Here is an 18,662-nt window from a genome sequence, read left to right on the forward strand (position 1 = left end):
TTTGCCTTGATATATTGGCTGTACTAATGAACAGCCACTAAATACTACTATAAATGTTTCCCGATCCATTTGAAAGAGAATGCATTTCTTAATGTGCAACCCCATTTCTGCCTGTGAAGAGCCTGAAGTACATTGCATCTAACAGTTCTTTGCCTATTTCATACAGATTGCTCATTCAGTGTCAATGAATGAATGGCTATACATGTCCTATTAGAAACCATATTTTATAGTTGCTATCACACTGACCAGAAAATCTCAATCTTAGTGGCATATACTGTTTTTATATAGCCCAATCCCTTGTTAATTCTTAATATGTTCTTAATCATGTTAAGAATTGTATCTTTCTGAGGAGGAGTTAAATCTTTCGGCTGAGGCACATCAACTTGTGAGCGTAGCTTTGATAGCTTTATTGTTTGTTTAATTTGATCTGTCAATGGTGCTCAAAATGTATTTCTATACATTGTCTTTAGTTCCTTTCAAATGACTTCCAATGCATCTGACAAAGATTGTATTCTTAAATATAGCTCTGTTCAAATTCACTCCTTTCCAATAAGCATTAACTCGAAGTTATGCATGAGTTCTTTTTAGTATTGGCCTATTTTTTTAGTTTTTGTAGATACATGTGTGTGAGATGATTATAATCTGCAAGGCCAGGCACTCTGGATGCCCAACATTTCTTTCCGTTGTACTGTTCTCTGGACATGAGCTAAAGGGTAATTTAAGTTTTTATTTCTGCATCACAAATTGATGGTGGCCACTCCTGTGGTCATTCTACGAAGCACTATCTGTAGGTGGATGGGCAGAAGAGTGGGAAAACAGTAATTGTTTATGTAGAAACCTCTGCACTTATGAATTTTCTCACTGATCTGGGCCATTCAAGGTACTGTACCAGTGCATTAGGTGCTCTTACATACAAAGTATTTTTTTCCCCATGGACTATATTTCTCAATAGTTGATACAAATTGCGGTGCACCTATATGCTTGTAAGTAAATTCTTTAGCTAGATAAAAGTTTCAAGAAATTCACTGGAGTAGACGCTGTTCCCTAATCAAAGTAGGATTCATATGTTTCTGCTTAAAATGGCAAAACGTGTTTAGCATAAAGCTTCTTAAAACCTTTGGGAACCTAAATCCATGTTCCTTCTCATAGCAGTCAAGTTAAAAAAACATTTCTATGTAGCATTGGTCAGTCTTTGGAACAGTCTTCCAGTGTGTTTGCCTGTCCGACCTGGCATCTGATGTGTGTCCTTGTTGGGTAGTTTCCCTTTAAAGAATCATGCCTGACAGACTCTGGGTAAGCAGTCTCCCACCTGCTGCCTGCAAATTCCCCCTGAAGTGTTGCAAATAGGAAACATTTTGTTTTTAATCAGCACCTGTCCCGTTGATGATTACTACTATTTTTATAGACTCAAGTGTTCCATTTGGGATAGCCATCACAAGGACGGTTGTCTGAGGTTCCTTGCAGTCCACATCCAGCCATTCACACCTGTTTAATTGTCATTGGGCAGATTGTTTTGGGAAACTTTGAGAATGTACAATTTATGATGTGACCGAATAGTACACAGTTACTATTGCAGATTGCATACAGACTGGTATTGCATTGGTATGAAATTTGAACATCGATGGTTTGGAAATAGGTCTTTGTACATGAGGTCCTCATTCCTCAATTGCCAGCTTTCAGAACAGTCAACCCATTGCAGCCTCTCGTCTGGCCTCCATTGGTAATATCATACTGGTCCTTGATCATTGACAACTTTAGAGGAGGCGTGCAGTGGATGTACAGAAAGAGGCAGTGTTGGGTCTAGGGAAGGCAGCGAAATGTTTCTTTGCCCTCACTACGTGCAGCGTTAGTTCTAGTTTCTGTTACTACCCATATGGTCACTCCAACCTTCTGAAATTGCTTCTTAGAACTGAGACTACAAAAGTGATTGAATCCTGGGATTAACTTTTTTTGTTTGAGAAAACATCTGTTCCCAAGAAGACAGATTCATTGTGCATGTATGAACCTGGCTCTGAAACCTGTTTACAAATGGTTAGCATCCAAAGCTGTGTTGCCAACTGTGGCGCCTTGTCAGAGTTTTGACACTACTTCTTTTCTAACACCATAACCTCGTCTGAGTTGTCTTTTTGACTTACGTGACCTGTTATTATAACAGTCAACAAAGCAAGTTGGCTTAAAATCCCTCTAAGCCTCTTCAGGTGCTGCTCAGCCATTTGAGGCACAGTATTCGTTTTATAAATGTGATGTATGCTTGTTTGCAGACCTGTGCTTATTCCATTTCCTTTTTTTTTTCTTCTTTTTCCTTTCTTTTTTTTAGAAGTCTTCTGATGAACAAACAGAATTTGAAAAGGGGCGAATTACACATGCAAAACAGATAATGAAGCCATTCATACTCAGAAGAGTAAAGAGTGAGGTAATTGTTAAAAAGTTTCTTTATATTTACAGATTTTTAACATTTCTGCAAACAAAATTGTCTGATTCACAAATGATTTCCCAAAAATATATCTTTTTTTCTAATGCAACCATGAGTCCTTCCTTTGTTATTTTAAAAAAAAGTGGTCATGCCCAGAAGGCTATTTTCAAGCTTACAAACGGCCAACGTATTGTTGGTAAATCATACATCTCTTTTTCAATGCATGTTGTTAGAGGCGGCTCAGTGGATGTTTGGTGGATCAGTTCCTCTGACAATCTGAAACAACCTAAAGATATAAAGGCATAGGTGGTAAATATAAGAATATATGTAACCTGGGGAACAGAACTGTGCCTGGTTTCTAGACGTCAGATAGCTGCTGCAGTTTTGCCTTTCTTGGGAAATTAAAGTAGTGCGCTGATGAACTATTGTGAACGCAATGCCGTTGATGGGCACCCGCCTTCTCGGTGAAACTTACAGCAGAAAGTAATTTGTGATGTACCTGATTGTCTTGAATGTGGCCAGACTGAATGTGTGTGTGTATACATTGACACTGAGTGTTACCAAGCAGTTAAATCTAAAAAGAAAAAACGTGTCTATTCTGTTTAGTCTGTGTTTTTGCTCCACCAATTATTACGTAACTTATTTTATTGTTCAAGTTGCTGCATGCCACCTGGTTGGTACCTTAGGTCATGGGAACCCTCCAAACAGAAAAGTGCATTTGGCTGGATTACCTAAATATCAAACTGGGCAGAGAGAGATTTAACATCCCTTGATGATGAGCCTACGGCAGAGCCATTTAAAGGCATGGGCATAGTGGGCAATAGCCGCGTGCCCTCACCTTCTACCAGGTCTCATGGTAAAGGCATCAGAATAACCAGGAGTTGTTTGTGCATGTAAAATACATTATTTTTTAATTTAACAGCTGGGTCTTCCAACCTTAACCCTTGCTCTCTCAGGCTGTTGGTTGCATTTAAATTTCAAGATCTTTCTATCTCATTTCAGTATTCTTACACCATCTAACCTCTTCTACCTCACATCTTATTGTTTTTACCTCTCGCTACATCTTTATGTACATACCCCTTTTCTCAAACTGCACTCTCTCTACCTCACTAGGACTACCTCATCCCTCTACTCCTCTCTGTCGTACTTTTATGACCTCACCTCTCTCTCACGATCACTCTGTGTCCACCTCATCATCTCTACCTCAACACCTCTCTCTATCTCAGTACTCTACCTCCTTTTCCCTGTACCGCATCTACCTGGCTTACCTAACTTTCAAATTGCCAAAATAAGAGGTAGGTACCCTAATGCTTAAAAAAGGGACGGGTATATGCAACACAAAATAAAGAAATCCCTTTCCAATAGACCAGAAAGCTAGTGAGGTAAAAAGTGCAAGCCAACCCGAAAAATTGATAATTCGCTATTGGTACCTCCTTACAGGAAAACCTCCAAAAAGTAATTTAAACAAAGAAACAACATTTTCTTAAAAAGAGCATTTCACTTACAAACTTCTGTATTATGTTGCAATGAAACTGAATAATTACAAATGAAAAACAAATAGTCTAATGTGCCATATTTAATTTAAAAACTTTTTTTAAATCCTTCGAGTTCTTGAAGTACAAATACATAAAATAACCAATTTATATCAGAATAATTACATTAGTACATTCATTTTGTTTTCTGTATTGTAAGTGAAATGTTTATTTTAAGAAAATTTTGTTTTTTTGTTTAAATCACTGTTTGTAGGTTTTCCTGTAAGAAGGTACCTATAGCGCATAATCCTTATTTCTGGTTGGCTTTCACATTTTACTTACTCTTTTACCTTGCTTGCTTTCTGGTCTATTAGGAAGAGATTTCTTTATTTTGCGTTACCTAACTTTCAACCTCGTATCTCATTTCATCACCTTTCTAGCTCTGCATCTCTCTATCACTTACCACTGTCTTCCTCTTCGATCTCCACTTCACACTCTCTCTGTACCCATTATCTATCATTATCTCCTCTCATCTCTTTCTGCACCCTCCTTCTGCCTACCTCTGTATAATTTTCATCTGTTTTTCTGCATTACACATCTCGTCTCGAATTCAACACATTTCCTGCCATATCCCTTCTCATTTTGTATCCTCCACCCCAATCTCTAGTTTTCTCTTACCCTCACTACTTTTTTTAATCTGACCTGTCCTGCTCTCCCTCTTTTAATGTTGCCCTTTTTATCTTACTACTCTTTCTCTGCCATGCATGTCTAATTGGCATACTAACTCAGATTCCTACCTCCCTACTTCTACTGGTCTCTGCCTCGACTTAGCTCTGGCTCACCTTTCTTGACACCTTACGTCTCAATGTATGCATTCCTCTCTAAATATCTCGCTCTCCCGACCTCACTCTAAAACCGCATTTGTACTCTCCCTCTTTGTCTCTCTGCATCTTTGTTTCTGGCTTCCTCACCTTTTACTCTTTGCTTAGGTCTCCTCCCTACCACACCAACCTCATTACCTCATTTATAGCTCTACCTCCCTTGTTTGTCTACTTTTTCTTTTGCTGCACAAATCTTTTTCTCCTTTCGCCCATTTCCCTACCATTTCTCTTGACAAGCAGAGCTGATGGTCATGGTCTAGCCTGAAAAGTACGCTTATAAGAGGAGGGACAAGGCAGGGGAAGGTGAAATAAGGAGAAAATTATCAGACTTCATTTATTGGAATCCTGGACATACTCTGAGCGATGTTTGATTCCCACTAGTAAAGCGGTATGGGGCATTTATTTGTGATTATGAATATCAGGCAATCCAAACTATGATGGCAAGCAAAACGTGCATAGGTCTGTTTTTTAATATTATGTACTACATTCCCACAAAATCACTCTCTGGGGAACAGGCTGGTTAAACAACAAATTTCACCTAAAATATTGCTGTTTTAAGACAACCAATATCTATATCCAAGCATGTTTTTTCTGTATGTGTTCAAGCTTTCTTTGGTATAATTTGGCTGGCGGGCAATGGGCAGCCTGGTTGTTCGTCTATTTTTGTGTAGCCACAGTTTCTGAAAGTTCTACATATGTTTCAGTATTTTTGGGCACAACAAAGTCTTGAATTGCCTAAGAATGTGAAACAAATTCAAAATGTGTCCAAACAGGGTTCTTCAAAATATGTCTTGCCTTCCCCTCAAATTCTTAAAATGGCACCATTGCATGGCCAGAAATGCATAGGGGTCACATTTGAATGAAAATTTTGATTCACGCAATCAGGTTTGTAAAGCAAGGATTAACAAGAAAGGGTATCTGAATAAGAAAAGAATATCAAAGTTAACAATTGGACAATCTTAGTTTCTCATAGAGATGAATAAACAAACATGGTTTCATATGTAACTAAATGGAACAAGAGGCAGGGATACATAGAAAATAGAATTGAAATGGCGCACATTTCAACATCTAGTTAGTTCAGCCATACACTTTTCTCAAATCTATATAGCATACTCATGCTTGAGACCTGTTATAAGTTCAACTTATTTTGCACTTCTTGCAGTCAAACTCCAGGATCTAGATGGGTGCATACGCTTAAAACATATGTTTATGTGTAGGTCTCAAACCCTTGCTTCATTTTTCCCAATTCAAACATCACTTTTGTGAAAGTATTCTTTGAAATCCACATGTGGAACAAGCGTGTAACTGCTGGTTAACCCTGTTTATTTTAACCTTACAATAACTGTACTTGAGTATAATCCCTTGACTTTTTTTGGGTAGATTTAGTGCTTGTTCTTTTGTCTAATGAAGAATGGAAAGATGACAACAGATTAGTAGTTCTACAGGGAATTGTGTTACCTGCTTTTCTAAGATAATCCATATATTTAGCTGGTCTAAATTGCTGAGGAAGCCGTATCTATACTTGTTGATAGATGAGACTAATATAGATTTCTTCATGCACTCGTACTTTGTCAACAGTCACATTTTATCTTTGGGCTACATTAATGTAAATGGAATCAAAAACTTGATGCTTAACTTGAAGTAATCCTAGCCTTTATCTGCAGAACAGCACAAGGAAATCAGTTATCCAGGTACATCTGTTTACCTTTGAGTGAGATTCTTATAACACAGAAAGAATTCCACACTGTTGATTTGTGTACAACACAGATTTTGAGAATGTGTGTTCGAAAGCTGATGGATTGGACCATCTGTCATGATATTGTCAGTCACAGGCACTCTATGCAGCATTTTGATTTTTTTCCCCTTCAACTTAATTTCAGCATCTCTTTTTTGTGGCTTTGAATATTGGATGTCTATTATCCATAACATTTCCATGTGCTCACTGATAACTAGACTGACTGGTTGTAAATTGGTCATTTAATAGCACAAGAGCTGAGTGCCAGGAAAGGTCTTAGTGGTTCTGCAGAGTTCTGGGCAGTGTTATGTGCAAACTCAGTTCATCTCTCAGAATGTCAAGGGTTTGTCTATCTATGTTTCCAAAATATTTTTCATGCCGGTTTAGATTATCTGCTATTATGGAGGGAAGATTCTGGCGTGTGACGCTCTCTCCCCCTCTTTACCCACTACACTTTTATTTTGTTATACTTGTTTTTGCTTTGTGTTACTCCACTGTTTACATTCAAGAAAGGTGGAACATTTGTTCTATGGAATAAGTGCATGAAATGGAAGGTTTATTTAACTACGAAGACTTCATTATAGCTATTTAAGTGCTTAGGGCGAGATTGTCTTGTCCTTAGCGCAGCCAGCTCCAGTGGTGCTGAAGCCAAGATCATCTCGCCCTTAGCATTTATTTAATAGACAAAACGTCCCTTCCATCAAAATATTGTAGCAGTTGATCAATGTTGTTGCAGGGTGAAATCATCCTAGGTGTCGCTTTAGATTGAGTATTGCTAAATTAGTTACAAGGAATATATGGGTTGGTGATCTAGCCACTGGTCGTGGTTTGGTCAAAATGGCAAGTTTGAAGTATCGGAAAGCATAAATATCGTATAAAAAACTGTGATTCAAAAATATTTTGGTATAGAATATTTAGAATATTGTCAAGAACATTGGTTTTTGCTAACTATCGTTTTTAGAAATGTTTTAATATTTTCAGTAAAAGTAAAAAAAAAAGTTTTATAGATTTTAATGTTTTAATTACTATAATATTTTAGGTGTTAGTATTGTTGGTATAATTGTTCTTAATTTTATATACTATAGTTTTTAATTTTGAGTGATTTAGTATTGATTTGGGAATATTAGCAATTTATAGTGTTGTAGCATGTTCGCTTTGTAGAGGGATAGGGTGCGCCGCTGTTTAAATTAGAAATGTGTAAATTTATGTTAATTTGTTTTATATTAGTCACTAGCTTACCCGTTGCGCGTTGCTGCGATCTCAGAAGAAAGGAAATTCAAGGAAACTCATTATAACATTAAATTTACATTGTGTCATTGTTATTGAAACTTATTCATTTTATTTTTGAAAACATTTCTAAGTGTGGCTTCCAATCTTGATTCTGGTTGCTTGTTCGTTTGAGAAGAACAGGCTTGAGCAGTGCGTACTCGATCGGCTTGAAATCTTGATTCTCGTTGCTCGTTCGTTTGAGAATTACGGGCTTGAGCAGTTTGTATTCGAACAGCTCCTAATCTTGCTTCCCGTTGCTCGTCTGTTTCTGAAGCTCGTAATGCCTTTTTCTTTTGTGCTTCTGATATAGATTGGCCAATCGATTTCCGTTTGGGGGTCATAACTGTCGGCGATGCTCGCAAATTCGCTGTCTATTTCAGTATTCGAAAGATTGAGGGCCCTGGGGGCCGATTTAAAAAAAAAAAAATATATATATATTTTTGACAGAAACCTTCGCGGGAGTGTACTCAACAACTTCCCAAAGTTTCATGGCGATCGGATGAATGGTGTAGTAATGCATAAAGGACAAACAGACAGACAGACATACTTTCGTTTTTATATATATATATATATAGATTATTTTTAGCTGAATAAAAAAAAGTATATACTGAATTTAAAACTGAAATTATAAGGTTTATTTTAGTTCAATTAGTAATAAGTTATATTTTAGTAGTAGTTGATGGATTTGTAGTTATATAGGGTTACAAAGTGAATAAAGTTATATTTAACAATTGTTTAATTTGTTTTTTCAAATTAATTAATGCTAACTTATGTAAATAGTTTAACACTGATTTATTAAAGTTCATTATCATCATCAAACTATATTTCGACTGAAATAGCCATAAAAGTATAACAATCAATGCATTTAGGCAAACAAATTAAATATACAACTTCAGATAAAATGTATCCATGGGCAATTGACTTAAAAGTTCAAAAATCAAACATATGCAAATGTGCATTTCCCAAAAAATTTATATTTAAAAATATGTTATAGAGCAGAAAGTAGCAATGCAGTCTTGTTCGCTCTTTCAACTCACAATACTCAGTTATTTATATTGCTACATTTCTTTATTTATGACCCTCCTTGATTACATGCTGATAAAATAAAACAACTCAATTTATCATATCTTAATCTGATCCACAAACTAAGGAAGGCAGAAGCTGGTACCCTGGAACTCCTGGTCTGGAATGAAATTAGTGTGAGCAATCCGGGAGGAACTTACGGCCGCCTCCTAAACGACTATATCCAACAAACGTCTGCTGCGGATCTCTTGGCCCTTAACCCAAGCCAGACTGCCTTCAAAAACACAATTTAAAAAGTTATAAGACTGAAATCCCTGATCATAGACAAAGCTCTCCTTGCGAAACGTAGCCATGCTTGGGCAGTAGCCAACTCCTATAAACGACTTCAGCCGGCAAACTATCTGTCAATAACATTCTCTTATCATCTAAAGCGATGCCTGATCGCCCTAAGACTGGGAGATTGGCGCTTCCTACAAAATCTCTCTGCATGGCGTCAAAAAAAGGCTGATCAAACGTGCAGAGGGTGTGGGTCAGCAAACGAAACTTTTTTGCACGTGCTTTGTATATGCCCCTTCTTCATTTCCCAACGCAGACGCCTACTCAGGCCGGAATGGAACAGGTTGGGAGTTCGGACTTGCAGACACGCCATTACTGCTGCTCTGTCCTTAGAGAACACTGACTTAAACATAAAACTGGCCAAATTTATTCAGTATGCCTACAGACTCTTAGAAAAATTGGACCACTGCGCAGAATAATGTGCATCTAACTCCACCTGCATTGTCCGGGAGTGCTAATTTCTAAATTGACGCTGCAGTAAGCACCGATAAGAAAGCCACATTGCACTCTGTTTTTATTTTCTTCATTTTTTAATCTCTTTTAAGTTGTAAGATTGTATTAATGTGCTGGAAGAATCTTTTAAAGATATGTTTTTATATATCTAAATAAAGAAAGTTATGTGAAACTCAATTTATGCCCTGCTCTTATCAATGTGGTTGGGGAACAGTCGGGAGAATTGAACTGGATACATTCTGTCCATGTATAACTCAAAGCGAGGTATACATTAGTATAACAAAAACTGTTCTGTTGACCTCCAATAGACATGATTGTTCCAGAGCGACATTATCGCACTCTCCCAGTGGTTTCTTTTCAATTTCTTAATAATTTCTTTGGTTATTTTAGCAGGGTAATTCCATAGTTCTCCCATTTTAGCTATTACTCATAGGTTCTTGACATGTTTCAGCCATATAGTGCAGACTTTTTATCACAAGAAATTAATTCCACTAAAAGTGCCCTACAGGAAGCCAGGTCCACAGTTGACCAGGGCCACACGGAATACAATAATGATTATAGGGCAGTTATCAAATGCATGCTATTGAGTGTTAGATCGAACCTCAGTGGTAGGAGGAGAGTACTCATTGGTAAATTAAAAAAGCCCCAATAAATGTATTTTCTGATAGTTAGCATATTTGCATCAGCATAGCCGCAGATCTCGGGCAAGTAAGAAGATACTGCCAGGTCGGTAGCTAAGTCCGCGAGGGTGTCCTGCTCGCAGGACACCCCCGCGCCGCACGGCCACCAGCTGTGTGTGTGCCCCCGCCTCGCTGCTGCCTGAAGCATCGTTGTGCCTGCCTCGCCGCTCCGCCGTATTGCGTGTCTCCATTGTGACCGTCTGACTGTTTAATCATTTTTTGCCTCCTAATTGTTTACTTGCCCTGTACTGTTGTCCCTAGTTTAATCGTTTTTTGCCTCCGATTTGTTTACTTGCCCTGTACTGTTGTCCCTGGTACCCCCCCTGCACGTTGCTGTTCTTAGGTGTTGTCACCCAGCCCCCGTGTGCCTTCCCGCCCCGCTCCCCGCCGCCGTGCAAACGGACACGCCCCCTCTTTGTTTTGTGCCCTCCCCGCTGCTCCTTCCTCCCTCCCACTTGGCCATAAATGGCGACCGCGCGGCGCAGGTGAGTGTGACCTGCTCGCAGGACACCTCTGCGCCGCACGGCCACCAGCTGTGTGTGTGCCCCGCCTCGCTGCTGCCTAAAGCCTCGTTGTGCCTGCCTCGCCCCTCCGCCATATTGCGTGTCTCCATTGTGACTGTCTGACTGTTTAATCTTTTTTTGCCTCCTAATTGTTTACTTGCCCTGTACTTTTGTCCCTGGTTTAATCGTTTTTTGCCTCCGATTTGTTTACTTGCCCTGTACTGTTGTCCCTGGTACCCCCCCTGCACGTTGCTGGTCTTAGGTGTTGTCACCCAGCCCCCTGTGCCTTCCCGCCCCGCTTCCCGCCGCCGTGCAAACGGACACGCCCCCTCTTTGTTTTGTGCCCTCCCCGCTCCCGCCTTCCAGCTGCTCCTCCCTCCCACTTCGCCATAAATGGCGACCGCGCGTACGCGCAGCGGTCACGCGCAGCGGGCGTGCCGATTGTGCGCCTAAGGCGCGCCAAAGGTAAGCCCGTCTGCGCCCGTCCGCTCCTGGACCGCGCCCAGTGCCAGGATCCCTGGCCCCCGCCGACTATGCAAGACGACCCGACAGACCTACGACGACGCCGCCCTCTACGCACTGAATGCCGGCCGGCACCCCACCTGCTGCCGAGCCGCCCGAGACGCTTCCACAGACCCTTCACCTGCACCACCTGCAAGTTCACCTGCCTCCGAACATGCACCGCACCAGCAAAGCCAAACCCCAGCAGCGATCTCAAGTGCATCCTGCTCAACACCCGCTCCGTCCACAGACACACCGTCGAACTCTGGAACCTGCTCGACACAACCTCACCAGACATCGCCTTCCTCACTGAAACATGGATGAACGCCTCCTCAGCCCCCGACATCGCCATCGCCATCCCAGATGGATACAAGATCATCAGGAGGGACCGCGTCAACCAGACCGGAGGAGGAATCGCCATCGTCCACAAGAACACCATCCGCATCACGACTGACGCCGACGACACCTTCTCCGCCGCCGAACACCTCCACTTCCAGATTCACACCAACCCCAAGATGACCCTCAGAGGCACCCTCCAGTCGCCGTCGAGACAACGGTCGGCGTCGAGGGGCTCCTCGACGTCGAGGACCTCGAGAAGGAGGAATCGACACTCGTCATCGAGAATGGAACGGTCGACGTCGCGGAGGTGGCGTTCGATGTCGAGGAAGAAGAGGTCGACAGCGCGGAGGCGGCGTTCGACACCAGAGTCGCGGAGGCGACGTTCGATGCCGGAAAAGCGACACTCAGCGTCGAGAAGGAAGAGATCGGCGTCTAGGAGTCGCTCCAACTCTCCTAAACGGCGCAAGAGGAGTTCTGGCGCAAGAAGTCAGGTCGGATCTAGTGGAGGACTCAAGAGAAAGCGATCGCCTGCTGAAGGGGCTGGGTCGCAGTCCCCTTCGCCGAAGGAGTCACCGGGCTCGGTGGTGTATACACCAACTCGGCCTAGGTCGCCCCTCCTCCTGTACCTAAGGAGGACCCTCCTACCAACCTTCCACTTCCGCCAGGACGACCACTACCACCGCTTCCACCGCATGGGCCTGCCCCTCGGTCGGTGATACCCCCGGTCCCTCCGCCGAGATCAACGTCATTGCCTCCTCTGCCGACACCTCCTAAGGGGACCCCTAGACCTAGACCCCAGGAGGAACCGAGGAAGACGCCCCCACGGAAACCTGTGGAGCGTCCACGGGCCAGGAGATCATGCTCTCGCTCTAGGAGGAAGGAGCGATCGCGACAAAGGTCGTCCACGCGGTCGAGACACCGCCATAGGAGGCACAGATCTCACTCTCGCACCAGGTCCTCAGGGACCAGGGACTACTCTCCGACCTTGTCGGGATCACCGGACACGAGGGTGTCTCCGATTGATGACCTGGTGGCGTTCCATGATGTTCTTTTGAGAGGCGCTGCCAAATTGGGCATATCTTTGACGGTGCCCATGCCTAAGACATCAGTCATTTTCGAGACACTGCACCAGAAACACCTGTCTCGTCCACTGCTGCCTCTGGTGCCGGGCCTGGAGGAACCGGCCATGGACCTTTTCCTCACCCCTGCAGTGAATAAGGCGGCCCCATCGAGATTGCTGAAAAAATACCGGGCTCCCGATTCGGACCCGGCCTTTCTAAGGGCGGAACCTCCTCCGGATTCTGTGATTGTGACGGTGGCCCGCAAACAACATGCCACCACCCCGTCATCCACGGTTCCCCCGGATAAAGAGTCTAGATGGATGGATTCAGCTGGAAGGAAAGTCGGTGGAACATCGGCGACCTCTATGAAGGCTGCGAGTGCCACGGCTTTGTTGGGACACTACGACCGCGCCCTCTGTGACTCCCTCCAGCAGTTTGCGGAACACTTGCCTCGCGAGAAGTGGGATGACTTCCAGGAAGTGCTGAACGAAGGGATGCTGGTAGCGAATCAGATTATCAGCGCTCGAGCAGACTCATCCCTATTAGCGCACAGCAAAGGGTAGCCAACCTTCCATTCTCTGGCGAGACCCTTTTTGGGAAACATGCAGATGACGAAATGGCCCGCATGAAGGCGGAGGCCGAAACGCTCACGGCTGTGGGCCTGGAGAAGCCCAAAGAAGCGAAGAAATCGTACCGCCCATTCCAACGGAGGTTCGGTGGGCAGGGCAGAGGACGTGGCCAACCTTCGGGACAGTTGCAGCAACATCAACAGTTCCGTAAGCCGTTCCAGAAATGCCAGAAGGGCAGAGGAGGCCAACAGTCGGCTCCAGCGACCAAAGGCCCGGCCAGGTCTAGGCCCTGAGCACTTACTTCCCCCGGATCTGTTACCCACTCCGGTAGGGGGAAGCATTCAATTTTTTCTGGCAGAGTGGAGAAACATTACTCAGGACAAGTGGGTGCTGAATATTGTTTGCAATGGATACAGTCTTCGGTTCACCAGCCCGCCTCCAGCAATTCCACCGGTCGGCTCGCAGTTTCAGCTGCGCGAGCTTCAGGCGGAAGCAGATATCCTGTTAAGGAAAAGGGCGATAGAAGACGTACCTCTGTCTCAGAGAGGAAGAGGTCTGTACTCCCGGTTCTTCCTGGTTCGCAAGAAGGACAAGAACGAGTTCAGGCCCATTCTGGACTTGCGACAGGCAAACAGATGGATTCGCAGGGAAAAGTTTTGCATGCTGTCGTTGCATCAGATTTATCCTCAGTTTCAGCAGGGAGACTGGCTATGTGCTATAGACCTACAGGATGCGCACTTCCATGTGCCCATTGCACACAAACACAGGAAGTTCCTGCGGTTCCAAGTCGGCGCCAATCATTATCAATACAAGGTACTCCCATTCGGACTAAAGTCTGCGCCGAGAACATTTTCTAAGTGCATGGCGGTGGTAGCAGCACACCTACGGAAGAAAAAGGTGTTTGTCTACCCGTACCTGGACGATTGGTTGATCAAGGCATCCTCCTTCTCGGAAGCGCAAGCACACTTCCAGAAGACGTGCGTTCTCTTGAACAAGCTGGGGTTGCACATCAACATGTCCAAGTCTGTCCCGACTCCGGTCCAATGCATACAGTACTTGGGAGCCTCCATCAATACGCTGTCAGCAAGCGTGTCTACTTCGGAAGAGCGACGATTATCACTCCTTCGGAAGGCTCAGGCTCTTATGACCACTCCATCTACAACAGTGAGGACGGTGTCTTCTCTACTGGGATCGATGGCCTCTTGTATCTTCCTGACACCACACGCACGGCTGCACATGAGACCGCTGCAGGAGTGCTTGGAAGACCTGTGGGATCAGAGGAAAGGATCTTGGGACGACAAGATACGGCTATCTCTGCATGCTCTTCAGTCTCTGAAGTGGTGGTGTTCAGTGGAGAATCTCCTCAGAGGGGTTCCCTTCCACAAGGACATTCCCACGCAGACTGTCGTGACGGATGCTTCTCTCCAGGGCTGGGGAGCGCACTCCGGAAACCTACAGATTCAAGGAACGTAGTCCCCGATGGAGGCCACGTATCACATCAATTTCCTGGAACTCAGAGCTGTTCACTTGGCACTGAAGGCCTTTCTTCCGTCCTTTCAGACCAACTCTCTGCTTGTACAGACGGACAATACCACCACGATGTATTACCTCAACAAGCAGGGGGGCTCGAGATCACGCACTCTGTCGCAGGAGGCGCAGACGATCTGGCACTGGCTTCTGGCCAGAGGACTGACGATAACGGCTACCCATCTGCCAGGTGTGCAGAATGTTCAGGCGGACGCACTGAGCAGACTGGTTCAGGAAAACCACGAATGGGTCATAAACGACGAAGTACTAGGAGAGGTCTTCGTAAGGTGGGGAACTCCGGACGTAGATCTGTTCGCCACCGCCGAAAACAGCAAATGCCGAGACTTCGCCTCCAAGTACTACCAGCAGGGGACGCTGGGGAATGCGTTATGGATCAACTGGTCGAACAGCTTTCTGTACGCTTTTCCGCCCATTCCCCTGATTCCGGCGTGGCTCATCAAGCTGGCCCGGTCCAGAGCTCGGATGATACTCATTGCCCCGGAATGGCCCAGACAGTGGTGGTTCACAGACCTGCTTCACCGGTCTCTCCTTCCTCACATTCGGCTGCCGTGCAGGCCGGACCTTCTCACAAAGTTCGGGGGACAGATGTTACACCCCAACCTCTCGTCTTTGAGTTTGGCGGCATGGCTCCTGAGATAGTGCAATATGGCCATCTGAATCTGCCCGATGATTGCATGGACATACTGAAGGAGTCTAAGAGACCTTCCACTCTGACTTCCTATGCTTACAAGTGGAAGAGGTTCTGTATCTGGTGCCAGTCTAAGAACCATGACCCGACGACGTGCAAGGAAGATGTCATCCTTCCTTAGCTTCTACATTTGGCGCAGTCTGGACTTAATGTTCATTCCATTAAGGTTCATCTCGCTGCATTGACTGCCTACAGGAAATGCCCTTCACAGACTTCCTTCTTCCAGATCCCTGTGATAAAAGATTTTTTGGAAGGCTTGAAGAAAGTATTCCCTCCTGTCAGGCTTCCTTCGCCTTCATGGGAACTGAATATGGTGCTGTCCAGGTTGATGAAGGAGCCTTTTGAACCTATTCATAAGGCTTCGTTGCAGCACCTGTCCTGGAGGCCATTACATCGGCCCACAGGGTGAGTAAAATTCAGGCGTTGTGTTGCCAAGAACCTTATACTGTATTTCATGCTGCTAAGGTTGTTATGCGTACTCACCCTAAATTTCTTCCCAAGGTTATTTCTGATTTTCATGTCAACCAGACCATAACTTTGCCTACGTTTTTTCAGAATCCTTCGTCTCCAGCGGAAAGGTCTCTCCATTCCCTGGATGTTAGGAGGGTGTTGAAATGTTATCTGGATAAAACCAAAGATATTCGTAGGTCTGACCAGTTGTTTATCAATTATGGATCAGTCAGGACGGGTCTTGCTACCTCTAAGCAGTCCATTTCTAGGTGGATTGTGTCCTGCATACAATTGTGTTACCGAAAAGCTAATAAGACCTTAGGAGGTAAGCCTAAGGCTCATTCCACCAGGGGCAAAGCTGCCACGACAGCCTTGCTCCGTAACGTGCCGATTGCTGAAATCTGCAAAGCAGCCACTTGGAAGTCGGTTCATACCTTTGCCAAGCATTACTGTCTGGACACTGATGCCAGGGCAGATGCTCAGGTTGGACAGGCTTCGCTGCGGAATTTGTTCGAACAATAGTGGTGTTAAGTTCTTTCTCCAGCGCCGCTTTGGTGTGGGGATGGGCTTGCCATTGCCATTCTATTCACTAGATTATGACTATACACAGAGATCCCCTACTACAGAAGGAGTAGTTTCTGTAACTCCAGTTCTGTAGCAGGGGTATCTCTGTTATAGTCATAAGCGCCCGCCCTCCTCCCCGGTGGAGATAATTCTTCATGTAAGGAATGCTACAGGTCTGGCGTGCTACGCCTTCAAAAAGAACTGAAAGTAAGAGGGACCTGCTATGCATTCTGGGATACTGGGAGAAAGTGCTGGAAAGTTCTCTTAAAGGCACAGTATCCTATTTAAGCCACATAATGGCATCCTATGGGGCTTGTCTGTCCATGCCTTCTTCTCTATCATTCCAGAGTCTTTTACTGGTGAAGGCAAGTTTCTCTATGGTAGAAACTGGGCAGGCTGTGTTGTGTGTGGTGTTGTTTGGTGGAATTTCTAGTTGAAGTACTGGACAGCGTAGCCTGTGGATATAGGCTGCATTATTTGTCTTTAAATTCTCTCTTAAGTGTCTTTGCAGTTTCTGCATGATTTGACAACTTAAGAGATTATTTTTGATTGCCGGGGTCCACGCACATGGGCGGGACTATTCACTAGATTATGACTATAACAGAGATACCCCTACTACAGAACTGGAGTTACAGGACAGAACTACTCCATCTCAATCAAAGGTCACCTCGCCTTCTTCGGTCATTAATGAAAACGTAATGCCCGCTCTCACTCAGTTTAATCAAGTTGCCGTTTCACAAGTTCACGACCTCATCCTCACAATCAAGTCAGGCTCCCCCACAGACCCGTCCCACCTTGGTATCAAAACTCATCCCAGACCTTCAAGCACCCAAACTGACAGAAAAATGCAACATCATGTTCAATTCAAGTATCTATCCAGAAACCTGGAAAAGGGCAATCATCAAGCCCCTCCTTAAAAAACAACACCTAGACCCTTTAGACACCAAAAATTGCAGACCGATCACTGCCCTCCCATTCCCAGCCAAAATCTTCGAAAAATTAATGAACACACAACTGGCCTGCTTCATTGAGGAAAATAACCTCCTCGATGAATCACAATTTGGGTTTAGGACAGGCCATGGCACTGAAACGGCACTCGTCAAAGCCGCAGATGAGATCAGAGCCACAAGAGACCTAGGCGGGAAAGCAGTCTTAGTTTTGCTGGACCTGTCGGCCGCTTTTGACACGGTCGATCATGCCACCTTGATCAGCCGTGTCGAAGAGATCACATACAAGGCCAAAGAATTACTAGCCTCTTTCCTGGCAAACCTCTCCCAGCTAGTGAGCCTCGGAAAGTTCAACTCCCCCCTCCTTCACACTCCCATATGGGGTGCGACCGGGATCTTCCCTCAGTCCCACACTATTTAATATCTATGTATCGGACCTGGCCAAAACCATCAAAGCCCATGGGATGGGGCTAACCACCTATGCCGATGACACACAACTGGTGCTAGCTATCAACAACAACAACGAGGAGAAATAGCTGCCAGTTTCCAAGCAGGCATGATCGCTATCAGCTCCTGGATGGACAAAAACTGCTTAAAATTAAACTCTGATAAGACAGAGGTCATGATCTTCGGCAACCTACACCCCGCATGGTCACCTTCCTGGTGGCCTACTGAACTAGCCCCCCCCCCCCCCTACCTCCAGTACAGAAAGTAAGAAACCTTGGTGTCATCTTCGATGACAAACTCTCCTTTGCAGCCCACGCAAATGCCATCACCGCCTCTGCTTTCCATTTACTGAGTAATCAAAAAACTACTGCCATTCCTTCCCTCCAACATAGGGAAAACCTTGATAAGCTCCCTGGTAATGACTAAAATAGACTACTGCAACAGACTACTCCTGAACACACAGAAAAAGTCATAAGCAAACTACAGCTGATACAAAACGCTGCCGCCAGGATCATCACAGGCACCCCTAAGCATCAACCCATCTCTGCAGTTGTGAAAAAGCTACATTGGCTCACAATTCCCAACCGCATTAAATTCAAGGCACTATGCATAGCCTATAAAGCAATCCATCACTCCGGTCCCATCTATCTAAGGAGAGCCCTGTCCACTCACACACCTTGCAGAAATCTGCAATCCTCTTCTGCCAATCTCTTGACGGTCCCCCGTACATACAAGGTCTCATGGGGAGACAAAAGATTCCCTGTAGCCACGGCAAAACTATGG

General features: G+C 44.5%; 1 protein-coding gene across 1 annotated transcript in view; it reads left to right on the forward strand.

Moving 5' to 3' along the window:
* Positions 1 to 18,662, forward strand: part of SMARCAD1 (SNF2 related chromatin remodeling ATPase with DExD box 1) — an 833,806-nt gene that overhangs the window by 638,751 nt on the left and 176,393 nt on the right. Inside the window, exon 17 of the mRNA XM_086961941.1 lies at positions 2,318 to 2,413. Within this exon, the coding sequence (XP_086818067.1) occupies positions 2,318 to 2,413 (96 nt within the window). The remainder of the gene's footprint in view (positions 1 to 2,317; positions 2,414 to 18,662) is intronic.

The sequence above is a fragment of the Lissotriton vulgaris genome, chromosome 3_1 (assembly GCF_964263255.1).
Source record: "Lissotriton vulgaris chromosome 3_1, aLisVul1.2, whole genome shotgun sequence".
Classification (NCBI taxonomy): Eukaryota; Metazoa; Chordata; class Amphibia; order Caudata; family Salamandridae; genus Lissotriton; species Lissotriton vulgaris.